Source organism: Aspergillus steynii (genome assembly GCF_002849105.1).
Source record: "Aspergillus steynii IBT 23096 chromosome Unknown P170scaffold_3, whole genome shotgun sequence".
Classification (NCBI taxonomy): Eukaryota; Fungi; Ascomycota; class Eurotiomycetes; order Eurotiales; family Aspergillaceae; genus Aspergillus; species Aspergillus steynii.
In genome coordinates this window covers 994,826-1,006,963 of record NW_020194400.1, presented here as the reverse complement: position 1 = coordinate 1,006,963, position 12,138 = coordinate 994,826, and the positions used below count along the sequence as shown (strand labels likewise).

Genomic DNA, 12,138 nt, shown 5'->3' with positions numbered 1-12,138 from the left:
CCATACTCCGTACAGTCCCAATAAAGTTAAGGCGATAGGCAGACACTCTCCAACGGGTGCCCCAAACTAGCGTTCACAAAAACACCGCAGATCCATGATTTACTAATAAAGTTTTGTACAACTGTACACTGTGTACAGTAATTATCATCAGACCACTGAGGGCTGAGGGAAGTGAAACCCCACCGTCATCGACCTTCGGGAGGAAGCCAGAAAGCTCTGTTTCGTTTTCTTGACTCTGGCGGCCCAGCTATAGCCCTAGTGCTAGTCCCTTCTACCGCGGACGTTCCATGATTCTAGTCGATATTCAAGAGGTGATCGTCAATAAATACCTACCAGATTGAGGCAAGCTCAAATCTGGCACCCTTGGCTCGATAAGCAAGTGGTATCACGGTGGTACACATATGCGTAAAGCAGCGCTGTAATGAATACCCGGCCGGTTGTTGGATACCGCCTGGCGGTACCATTTCACCCCCACATCGTCTAGATTACGCGACCCATTACAGCTTCTTACCGAGCCTGGATACATGCCATGAGGCAGGTACACCTTACTGGAATGAATCCAGACACTTCCAAATAGTATATTTAGAGTATGAAAGGACTCCATAAAAAGTCCTGAGTCTTGACTATTGAATGGCAAAAAATGCGCTATACAATCTCGATTTCTAAGTTAAGTCCTTCTCGGTCTTCGCCAGGGGTCGGATCGACTAAAGTACTCCTTCGTGGTTTCCAAAAATAAAGCCATTGCTACGGAGTAGAATCGCTGCTTAGAAAGCAACGACATGAACATCCATGGAACTTCAACCCACCGCACCAGAACTGGACGATGGGGAGTGTTCTTTGTTTTTCCCGTACTGTAGTCTCTGCTGGGGTTCAAGATCCCGGGGTTTAACATCGAGGACAGCAGTGTTTAACAAATCCATGACAGCTGGCCTCGGATTGGACGGGGGTCCTGAGAACTGCCGCAGCAAGTCGATATGATAATGCACGGTAGTGGATGGGGCGCGGAGATGGCGGGTTTTCAGAACGCCTCCTTGCCCTTGCAGGCTCTCCCGACTATTTCACCAATAAATGGGCTCGATATGATAGCCTTTCTCCCGAGTGGATTACTAATGCATGGACGGACTTCGATCGAAAGCGGGCAGTTTTAAATCGACAATACGGAGTACGGAGTACAGGGTCTTTCAGGATGCACGCCGTTTTACAAAGAAAAGGGAAAAAAATCCAGAAAGTCAGAAAGTAAGCATAAAATTACAATCATTGTTGACGGAATCGGGCCAAGGAGAGGCGATGATACCTACGGAGCACACACACCACCACACCACCGTCGACCATCCATTCAGATCGGAAAGCGACACCCACATCGGTCACCGTAATCGTTACTTTGACTTGATTAGCAAGTTTCACACCCAAATGATGGGCCAATCTGTTAACAGAAGGGGCGGTGGATGTGATGCGATGGGGCGGGTGCTAATGTGGCTGCTGGCCAATCGGAAGCGTCCAGGTCAGTAGAGCCAACGGGTGGCAAGTCCATTGTGGCCGGTGGTTGACTAGATGACAAGGCCCAGCCTGGTCGAAGACGTGGAACGCTGCCAGGAAAGGAAAAAAAAAAAAAAAGAGAAGGGAATAAGGGGGTTTCAGGTTTCATGTTCCCTGCAGTCTCCCCCCTCCTTCACTTCCAGGGTTGGTCAAGACTCAAGGCAGCTTTCAGACAGCCTTCAGAATAATACCTGTACCTGTTGATTAATTCCTCCCGTAATATACGCAGTAATATCATAAATCAGAATATAATCTCCCAATAATGAAAATCCGGTTTTATGTACGGCGTACAGACGACGATACCTTACAGACGGGCGCACGAGTAATCACTAATCAGGGAGGGCACTCCTGTTTCGTTTATGCAGCTTGCTGTCACCCTGCTCTTAGCTACAGACAGTCCATGCGCCATTTTCAACGGATTTTGAGCATTCGGGCCTCGTGGGTGGAAGTTGCACTTCCGTCCCGACTCCTTTGATTCATAATCCCAGTAGCAAATAATTTCCCCCCGGGGCGCATACCGAGTAACCATTGATCACCTGCTCCCCCCCCCCATGGCCTATTTTTGGCCGGGAATTCTCTCCGCTGAGACCTCTCGATTCTGCTATGCTGGAATTTGACAGGAATCAAAAATCCCTGCCATGTTTACTGGGGATGGGGAGGTGTGAGTACAACATGGCTTTTCCAAGGGTTTCGTCATGTCGAACCATGGTCCACTGACGGAGTGGGAAAGATCGTCATGTTAGACGAGATTTTAGCGATCAACCCTCAGTCTCAAAGATGAAGCCGCTGTGTACGTACTTCGCCACAGCCACTGACGGTTGATATGCACATGTTGCAGAAGCTGCTGATCGACATTCTTCGGGAGACAATCTGGTGCAGGCTTCATCATCATTGCACAGGCACCTTCTGCATGCAGCGACCGACTACATCCTCGAGACCCCCCAGTCTCATCTTGTGAGCAAGAGCGGACACCCAGAGTTTCGAGTCTTCCGAGTCTTTGAAGTTTGAACCTCTTGTTCGATCAACGTTGACAAAGAAAACTGCTCAACTCCGCATTCAGCGAATGGTCCACTCAATTTCCCCTGACGGGTAATGAGGCACGGAATCCCCGATCGCATGATAACGGCAATGATGTTCGAGAGCTTCGTCGAAGCCCCGAATCGGTCGGCCCCAGGATTGACCAACCCCTACACTACAGCGATGATGTGATCGGGTTGACGACGGAGCATGCTGACAAGACTTCGCTTGTGGTTTCCCTCCGTCTATATATATCACACAGACGGGCTGGCTCCCAGTTAAGCTTTTTTGTCGTTAAGCTCAAGGACCCCCCTGGCTTATTCTCCGTGTGGACCGGGATTGCGCGTTCCTGAGACTTCTGATATCAGCGTGTCGCTCCGTGGGACATCTCGCGGTTCAGCAGCAAATGACAGCCGGGGAACAATGAACATCGCTGAATATCATCGCCGATCAAATCACGAGAGGCAGTGGATGAGCGTGGGGATCATCCCGCTCAGGTCCTCTCCGGGGCCCAGCAAGACGGGTGAGCGTGGCCTCTGCCCGGATGTCCTTGGGGCTTAGGAGTCCCTGGACCCTGAGCGGCCGCTCATGATTAGATGGGTATGGGGGAAGGCGAAGAATAAAATGCCGGTGGTTGGACGTTTAGATCAGGCCATTTCCTGTCATTTCTGCTGTTTTTTCTGCCTCTCACTTTTCTCAGGCTGTCAGCCGTAGTCATTCCTTCATTTGCTACATTTCACTCCTTTTGGTTATCTCTCTAGTCATTCATTGCCTTTCAATCTTTCTTCCATTGCAATTCTTGTTGCTTTGTGCATCAAGTCCTCATTCATTTCCCCTGAACGGGCGGGCTCGTAATACGGCTCTGGATTGACATCCCTGCTGTCCAGTTGATTCCATCAGATTTTGTATTTATATTCAACATGAGGCTTTCCAGCATCATCGCGGGTGCCGCTTTCTTCGCCAGCAGCGTTCTGGCTAGCACTGATCTGGACCCTATCATTATCAAGGTACCCTCGAGGGCATGACCAAAGACGAGTACAAACTCTCGTGCTGACATTGGTGGCTTTATAGGGTTCGAAATTCTTCTACAAGAGCAACGAGACTCAATTGTAAGTCGACATTCCGCTCGAAAGCCTGCGTGAATGTGTTGTGCTAATATCTCGAATTCAGTTATATCCGTGGTGTCGCTTATCAACGTATGTTGCAGATTAGTCCAGCATCACTGGCGAAGACAACATGAACTGACCCCTAAATAGAGGAATACTCTGGCCCCAAGTCTTCCAGCAACAACTTCAAGGATCCGTTGGCCGACACCGACAGCTGCAAGCGTGACATTCCCTACATCTCGAAACTGAATGCCAACACCATCCGTGTTTACGCCATCGATCCCAAGTCCGACCACTCTGAGTGTATGAACCTCCTCAGCGAACATGGCATCTATGTCATTGCGGATCTCTCCTCGCCCAGTGAATCGATCGTCCGCAACGACCCTAAATGGGACAACGACCTGTACAACCGTTATGTCAGTGTTGTTGACGAGCTGTCTCAGTACAGCAACGTCATCGGTTTCTTTGCTGGAAACGAGGTCTCTAACACCAAGAAAACCACCGATGCCAGTGCCTATGTGAAGGCTGCCGTCCGTGACATCAAGAAGTATATCAAGGCCAAGAACTACCGTCCCATGGGTGTCGGATATGCCACGAACGATGACTCGGGCATCCGTGAGGACATGGCCAACTACTTCAACTGCGACGAGGCGGATGAGAGCATCGACTTTTGGGGCTACAACGTCTACTCGTGGTGCGGAGACTCGAACTACGAGAAGTCCGGATACAAGAGCAGGACCGATGAGTTCCGTGACTACTCCGTCCCGGTGTTCTTCGCCGAATACGGCTGCAACGACGTTACGCCTCGCAAGTTCACCGAGGTTGAGGCCCTCTATGGCGACAAGATGGCCGATGTCTGGTCCGGTGGAATCGTGTACATGTACTTCCAAGAAGAGAACAACTACGGTAAGCTTCCTCACTCCTTGACCCATCTCTTGCTTCCCTTCTAACAAATCCACCCAGGTCTGGTTTCCGTCGACGGCGACAAGGTCAAGACTCGCCAGGATTACAGCTACCTGTCGAAGCAGCTGGCCAGCGCCACCCCCACCGGCACCAAGAAGAACGACTACTCTCCGACCAACACTGCCCTCCAGTCCTGCCCCTCCGTCGGCGACAACTGGCTCGCGAAGCCCAGCCCTCTTCCCCCGTCCCCGAACCAGAACCTCTGCTCCTGCATGGAGGAGAGTCTGACCTGCAAGCTGAAGGATGACGTGTCGGGCAAGCAGCTGGACAAGCTCTTCGGCACCGTCTGCGGCTATAAGGTCTGCGACGGCGTCCAGGGCAACGCGACCACCGGCAAATTCGGCGCCTACAGCGTCTGCACCCCCGAGCAGCAGCTCTCCTACGCCATGGACCTCTACTACCAGCAGCAGTCCAAGAAGGGCAACGGGGAGAACGCCTGCGACTTCGACGGCTCCGCCACCACCCAGTCTTCTAGCAGTCCCAGCGGCACCTGCTCTGCCCTCATCGACCAGGCTGGCACCGCGGGCACCGGCTCCGTCACCTCGTCGCCCACCGGTACCGCCGACGCCATGGCTGCCAGCGACTCGGCCGGTGCTTCTGGCTCCGAGGGTGCGGCGTTCGTCGTCGCCCCGGGTAGTGTGAAGATCGGCTTCTTCCATGTGGGTGCCTACGTGGTGACGGCTATGATTGCCGGTGCGGGTATGGTTCTTCTGTAAAGAGTGGCCCTTTGGCCGGTTTTTCTTCTCTGCCGTGATCGTCGTCGGCTTAGACTGACTTGACTCCGTTACGAGTCTTCGTCACTATATTATATATTTCTTTCCTATTTGATGTGCTATCCATGAGTTCCTTTCTGGTATGTTCTATTTTGGTGGTAGATTCCTGTCCTAGTAATATATATTCAGTTCGTCACTCAGTCCTAGTATATATATCAACCACCACCACCACCACTTTTTATCCTTCCCTTTACCTCATCCTTTCTATCCCACACAATCAGACCAACCCAATCAATCAGTCACAATTAATCACAGTAATCATCCATTACCCTCTCCGCCTCCCTCAACGCCACCCCAAACGCCCCCGCCAACGCCTCTTTATCCTCCAACCCCACCGAAATCCTCACAATCGACTCCCGTAGCCCATGCCCCTCCGCCCACTTCTTCTCCCTCTGCATCACCATCTGCACATACGGCAGCGCCAACGTAACATGGGCCCCGATGGACGGACCCTTATGGACCTCCAGCGCGTCCAGGAATGCCGTCGCGCCGCCCACGCTCTTGAATTCCAGCGTGAACAGGTATCCGTAGCCGGGGACGAAGTCGGGCGTGGGGCGGCGCATGCGGCGGCGATAGTTGGGCGCGGACCAGCAGTGTTTGGGGTAATAGATTGTTGAGATGGGACTGTTGGGGCGTAAGGTGTGGGGGATTAGGGTGTCGACGAGGTATTCGGCGGTGGTGTTGGTTGTGGCGGTTCGGGTGAGGAAGTCCCGGCTGTTGAGCTCGAGTTGGATGGCGTCCATTAGGTAGAGGGTTGAGTTGTTGTTGCTGCTGCTGGGGCTGTGGAGGAGGGAGTGGAAGGTGGAGTGGTAGGGGGAGTTGGGGTTGAGGATTGCGCTGTTGACGATGCTGGTTAGCTGTTTTGTTGATGTGCGAGGGAGGTGGAGGACTTGCCTGCCTGCTAGGACGTCTGCAAAGCCGTTAAACGACTTGGTGAGCGACGTGATCACGATGTCTGCGATGTCGAGCACGTCGACGTTGGCGTAGCTACCGATGGTGTCGTCAACCACAACCACAAAGTCGTATTTTGTAGCGAGTCTGCGGATGCGGTCGAGGTCTATGGTTCGCAGCAGGGGATTGGAGGGGCATTCGCACCACACGGCCTGCAGCTTTTGTCCGGTGCTGGCCAGCTGCTCGAGATGGGCTTCGAGCAGGTCGATTTCGCGATCAGTTCCGGCGCTGTAGAACGAGTATCGCGGGCCGTAGGTCTCCAGCATCTTGATGGTCAGTTCGTAGGGGAATCCCACAATGGCGCTTTCGGCGCCGCGCCATCGCAGAAGCATCTGATGGATGGTGTAGATGGCGGCCATGCCGGAGGGATAGAGATGGACGTCGCTGGCGGCGACCTTTTTCGGTCTGTCGGTGATGGCTGCTCGCTCGATGAGGGTTGCGATGCGAGATTGAAGGATGGAGTAGACCTCGGTGTCGTTGTGAGAGAGACTTCTGGGCATGGATTCCATCTTGCGCATGGTTTCGACCCGCTCGAGGCATTTCTCTGACAGACGCGAGGAGATTCCGAGACCCGCGAGACGCCAGAAGGTCGTCGCGGTGGCATGCCAGCCTTCAGGGTATGTCACCGCGTAGAGCATGGGCAGATTGGATTGCGACTGGGGAGGACTGAAGGGTTCCCAGCCCAGCGAGGTCAGCGCAATCCAGTCGCTGATGTCTCCTTGCTGCTTGTGTCTTTCGACCGAGGCGATGTATGATTTGCAGGCTTCGGCGGCACGGGGACTCGAGAACAGCATGACCTTCAGTCCGCCCCCCGGGGCAAATTTGGTCTCGCAGGCTCTGAACAGCTGTACATCGTGCAAGGAATTGACTGTCTGTTAGTTGGTCGCTCTAGATCGATATCTGCGGTTGATTGAGGGACTGGAATCTCACGGCCTGGACATCCTTATGGAGAAACGACCTGGGGTAGCCATTCTTCAGGATCGATAACACTTGAGTTTCTCCGAGAGCGACTCCGCAAACATTCTTCCATGATGAAAGCTGTACGGAGACTGCGTGAGGTGCGTTGGGGATGGGAAGACCCGGAGCTGACGGCTGTGGCAGAGCCATGGGCCAAAAGAAACAATAAATACTAGTTAATTATGATCACAAAGTTTGAGTCTGGAGTGATCAGTACGGGGATTTAAAGCACTTCACGCCGGCATACCTGCCAGGGCATTATATAGATCTGGCAGGTGCGTCGTCAACCTGCATACTTCCTACTGCTATTCACGTCAAGTTAGTCGGTGTGACGCTGTAGGTACCCAGAGAATCCGGACAGGTCTTTTTCTTGTCTATATCCGATGCAATCTGCAAGTCAGATTGCAGGATGGACATTCCTGTCTGCATGTATGTGCATTCCCTTGCATAGACATAGGTTGCTCTGCAGTGGTCCTAACGCCCGAAACCGAGTCGATAGCAGAAATCGATCTCGCGATCTGCGGGTCTTTCTCGTCCATGGAGTGGTGATATTCGGACGTCCTGGGTAGTAATATGCATTTTATTGCATGAGATATATCACACTTGTCCGGGCTCAATATACGGTGTGCGTATGGCGGTGTGCATCAATAAAGTTTCCATAGTTTTGGTAGAGAGATCCCCATATATTCCTTACTCTAACGAGCCGGCGTGCTTCATACCTTATCGCAGCAATCCCTGATGGGTGACCTGACCACCTGAAGCTAGTAGGTGCTAACTGGGTAATATCTGTGAGGGTGTGTTTCCGACATTGGAAACACAGCTGCAGTTGAGTGTGTTGTGTTGTATAACTGCAGGCCTGATTTGGATGGCAGTGAGATCTTCTTTATGCCAAGGGGCTAGAGTGAGAGAAATTGTTTGTCGTATTCCGTATAGCCCTGTGGAGATGCCATCGACTTTATCGCCCGGCCAAAAGGAACCAAACCCTTCTCAGTGGATAGTCAGGACCATTCTCGGTGACAGAGACTGACTCAGAGGACATGAGATGACATATAAGCCCAATTCATGAAGATCTGATTGGACCTGCAGCTCGTTCAGCCACAGCGTACACGGTTGCCATCGGGTCGCATGGGGAATCAGAGGGAAGACACTCGCGCCTACCTGGGAAACACCTGCGCCAGACATAACCAGAGGCATATATGTGGGAGACAGGAATGGGCACAAGAGCACCGAAATGATTGGGATTGGGATTGGGATTGAGACGAGAAAGAAAGAGAAGGAGAAGACAGATGGAAGTGAAGGGCAGAAGACGGGCAGCGCCAGAAGTACAACAAACAAAGAAACAAAGACGCCTTCCTTTTGACGAGCCAGTCAGAGAGAATGGCAATGTTGAATTAATCCCATTGGCTTCATACCACCAGCTGGCCGTGGACAAGTATGATGGGACTGGATATATTCTCGTGCCAGACGAGGGAAGCTGTGGGCGAGGGCCTATCATTGTGGCCTGTCTGGTTTGTGGGAAGTATAGGTTTGTGATAGGTTATCACCGAACTGCCCTCAAAGGGGATAGAAGGGATAGATAGAAGAAAATAGACGAATAAAGATATAAGTCAGTAGAGGAAAAGCAATAGCCTGGTACTATTGTGGATTTGAACCCGCATCCCTATAGTACTAGATCATCATAGTACTGCATATGTGAACCGCGGTGAGATACAGTACCACGTAAGGAGTGGATATTAGTATGACGTGCAGTCATCTGTACATCAGGTACTTGAATTGAGGTCAGTTCTCATTAATATTAATTAAACTGCGTCATGTATGATGTAGCCACGCAATGAACTGTTAGTAGTATGATTCCCACTTCGGGCAACCCAAGCACCTTTCCCTTTCTTTCTTCTCTCTCTCTCTTTCTTTTCTCTTTGACCAACCTACAAGAAGACAAACCAACAAACACCGATCAATGACCGTCTCTTTGTCGCTAGCGCCATACTTTGCTTTCAGGGCTCAACAAAGCATGTCTTTAGCGCATCACCCGCCGGCGTTGCCCGGCCAACGCAGCTTCGTGATCCGCACTCTGTCAACACCGCAGCCCTGCCATCGGTGATTTTTGCTCCTATCGATCCAGCAACTATTGATATCACACATCCAACAGCTCCAGAAAAAAGCCTTCGACTGCGACGATTCATCGCTGCCTCCTTGCGTGAGGCAAGAAAGACGCAGCAAAGAACCGAACTAGCCGCGTGAACTGCAGCAGACAAAGACCTCTACTAGAAAGAAGCGAAAGAAGCGAAAGAAGCCGCCATGGCCCGACTCAACACGACGAAACCCAAAGCGGGCGACGATACTCGACCCAACAAAAAGCCCGTCCGGCACTTGGGACAACGGGGGGTTCTTCAAAGCAAATTCCGAGACACGGTATCCACGTCGGACTCTGAGGACCGTGACGACACTCAATGGAGGTCCAAGATCAAGGCTTCTAGAACCACGGAGGGCCAGTCACAACGGACGGCGCGCCATCAAAGAACCGGCACGGTGTCCAGTGGCATTTTCGACATTTTTTCCGACGCCGACGGCGCCGGTGAGCGGGATGACGACGCTTCTAGAAGCTCGGGCGCCAACAAGGCGAGCAAGGATGGCGCCTTGGATCTGGCGCGGGTCAACTCATTGCTGCGCAGGCCATCGCAGCAGTCGCGACACCGAACGTCGCGCAAGTCGGAACTCTATAACTATGACAAGGAAAACGACCCCGTGGAGGTGGAGCTGGCGGAGGACGACGACTCCCACACGCCCTCCACCATTTCCAGGAACCCGTCCGATGCATCACAACGGTCTCCCGTGAGAAACGCGCGCCAGACTCCGGCCAGAAGTGGCAGCAATCGACTGTACTCCCAGTATCGCCAGCCGCAGCGTCGACCTGAGGACGAAGACAGTGAAGACAACGGGTTCGGTTCTTTGGATGAGTTCATTGTTAGCGACAACGAAGAGCCCAGCTACCATGAAACATCCGACAACGAGACAGAGGACGAACGGGTCCAAGAGATCCCTTCGTTCAAACCTAAAAGGAAACTGATGAGAGGCCGACGACCCAACCCTGAAGCTGAACTTCTAAAGCGCCTGCAACATCCATCGCCCAAGGATGATCTTCGCCTGGAACCGTCCTTGCCCGCTGCAATCACATTACCGCCATCGCCTGAACGCAAGAGTGAATGGAAAAACGAAAGTGAACCTGAACAGGAAAGTGAAGAGCCGTCGCAGGACGACGTGAATTTCTCCGAAAAGATGCACCATCTGAGCTTGGAGGACAATGATCCTTCTGCACAGCTTCAACAGGAGCTATTTGGGTAGGTCTCAACCATTAAATGTTCCCCAGTCCTCTTTCATGCCGCGAGCCCTATTAGATCGCTAATATCGTGCCAGTTTCGTGGAGGATTCTGCATCCACCTCGCCAACACCAGAGCCTGAAGTCATTTCCCTAGAGACGCCGCCCAGCAGCCCTAGCAAGACCATCCTACCATCACCGTCCAAGAGCAAGGCCGCCATCCCGCCCACCCCGTATCGCGAGAGCGTTGACGCTTTCTGGAGCCAGGAGCTCACCAACAACTGGGTCGACCAACACTCCCCACGCAAGAAGGTCGACCGGCTGCTGCACGAATTCGCGGAGTCCGACAACGAAACCGACCCGGACATGATGCCGCGACGACGGGGGGCGATCAAGCAGCCCAAGACCCCCAGCAAGACGGCCCTGAAGAAAGCGGAGACGGAACAGAAGAAAGCTGCGCTGGCCCGCAGAAGGTCCTTCGACAACAAGAAGGCCAACGTCGCAGAGGACTTCTTCAAGGCCCTTGACGACGCAGTCTCCGGCGGCCGGATCCAGGAAATGGCCGCAGACACCGGCGGCGTTCGCATCACATGGAGCAAGACTCTCCAGACGACTGCCGGCCGAGCGAGCTGGCGACGAGAGAGATCCATGTCCCCGGGGAGAGGAGGCGCAGGGGAACGGACAGTCGGGTCGCAGAAGCAGTTCGCAGGCATCGAACTGGCCGCGCGGATCATCGACAACGAAGACCGGCTGATCAACACCCTGGCGCACGAGTACTGCCACCTGGCCAACTACATGATCTCCAACGTCACCAACAACCCCCACGGGACTAGCTTCAAGCTATGGGGCCAGAAATGCAAGGAGGCGCTGAAAGACCACCCCGTCTACGGCGGCCGCATCGAAGTCACCACCAAACACAGCTACAAGATCGACTGGAAATACGTCTGGTGCTGCGTGGACTGCGGCCAGAGCTACGGACGCCATTCGAAGAGCATCGACCCGGCCAAATCGACCTGTGGCAAGTGCAAGGGTCTCTTGCAGCAGATCAAGCCCAAGCCGAGAAACGTTTCGCCCAAGAAGAAACCGGCCCCTCAAGCTGCCGCAGGTGGAATGGACATGGGAATGGGCATGGGCATGGGATTCCCCAGAGCGGCTGTTGACAATGTGACGATGGTCCTGCAAGAAGTCAACGTACTCCACCATTGATGTGGACAAAGAAAGGGAGACTCACTTTTTCCTTTTTCTTTTTGGTGAATCTATGAACGAAGGGATCTTGGCCCCTGTGTATCTATCTACCTGTTTATCTACCTGACATTTTGAGCGTTCTTTTGTTGATGCCACTGCGCTTAAGCGATGCCTGTCTCTTTTCGCTCCTTTTTGGACACTGAATACGACCGCGATGCAATCAATCAGAGACATTCATGCCTTTTATGTTTCTTTCATATGTTTAGATCTAGAAATTTGGATATTCCAGATCAATTCATTTTAGGGTTGTCTGTCTAACCTATCTAATTATTTA

At 52.7% G+C, this 12,138-nt stretch overlaps 3 protein-coding genes across 3 annotated transcripts; 2 read left to right on the top strand and 1 right to left on the bottom strand.

Annotated features, from left to right (window-relative positions):
• Nucleotides 1-3,473: 3,473 nt before the first annotated feature.
• P170DRAFT_424642 (glycoside hydrolase family 72 protein) lies at nt 3,474-5,338 on the top strand (the record flags this gene model as incomplete). The annotated part of the gene is made up of 5 exons (XM_024847584.1): nt 3,474-3,560; nt 3,625-3,662; nt 3,724-3,749; nt 3,810-4,565; nt 4,623-5,338. 5 exons carry the CDS (start codon nt 3,474-3,476, stop codon nt 5,336-5,338), a joined length of 1,623 nt encoding a protein of 540 aa, XP_024705533.1.
• A 302-nt stretch (nt 5,339-5,640) lies between these two features.
• Nucleotides 5,641-7,453, bottom strand: P170DRAFT_473801 (cystathionine gamma-synthase; the record flags this gene model as incomplete). The annotated part of the gene is made up of 2 exons (XM_024853080.1): nt 5,641-7,191; nt 7,277-7,453. The coding sequence occupies 2 exons, from the start codon at nt 7,451-7,453 to the stop codon at nt 5,641-5,643; spliced, it is 1,728 nt and encodes a 575-aa protein (XP_024705532.1).
• Nucleotides 7,454-9,428: 1,975 nt separating this feature from the next.
• Nucleotides 9,429-12,036, top strand: P170DRAFT_463487 (SprT family zinc-dependent metalloprotease). The gene is made up of 2 exons (XM_024852173.1): nt 9,429-10,641; nt 10,718-12,036. Exons 1-2 carry the CDS (start codon nt 9,602-9,604, stop codon nt 11,823-11,825), a joined length of 2,148 nt encoding a protein of 715 aa, XP_024705531.1. The 5' UTR covers nt 9,429-9,601; the 3' UTR covers nt 11,826-12,036.
• Nucleotides 12,037-12,138: the final 102 nt, after the last annotated feature.

Excerpts from the sequence above, each read along its gene's own strand:
- P170DRAFT_463487 (XM_024852173.1), top strand. The coding sequence starts at position 9,602 with ATGGCCCGACTCAACACGACGAAACCCAAAGCGGGCGACGATACTCGA. Across the intron at positions 10,642-10,717 it reads CTTCAACAGGAGCTATTTGG|TTTCGTGGAGGATTCTGCAT; the intron begins GTAGGTCTCAAC and ends ATATCGTGCCAG.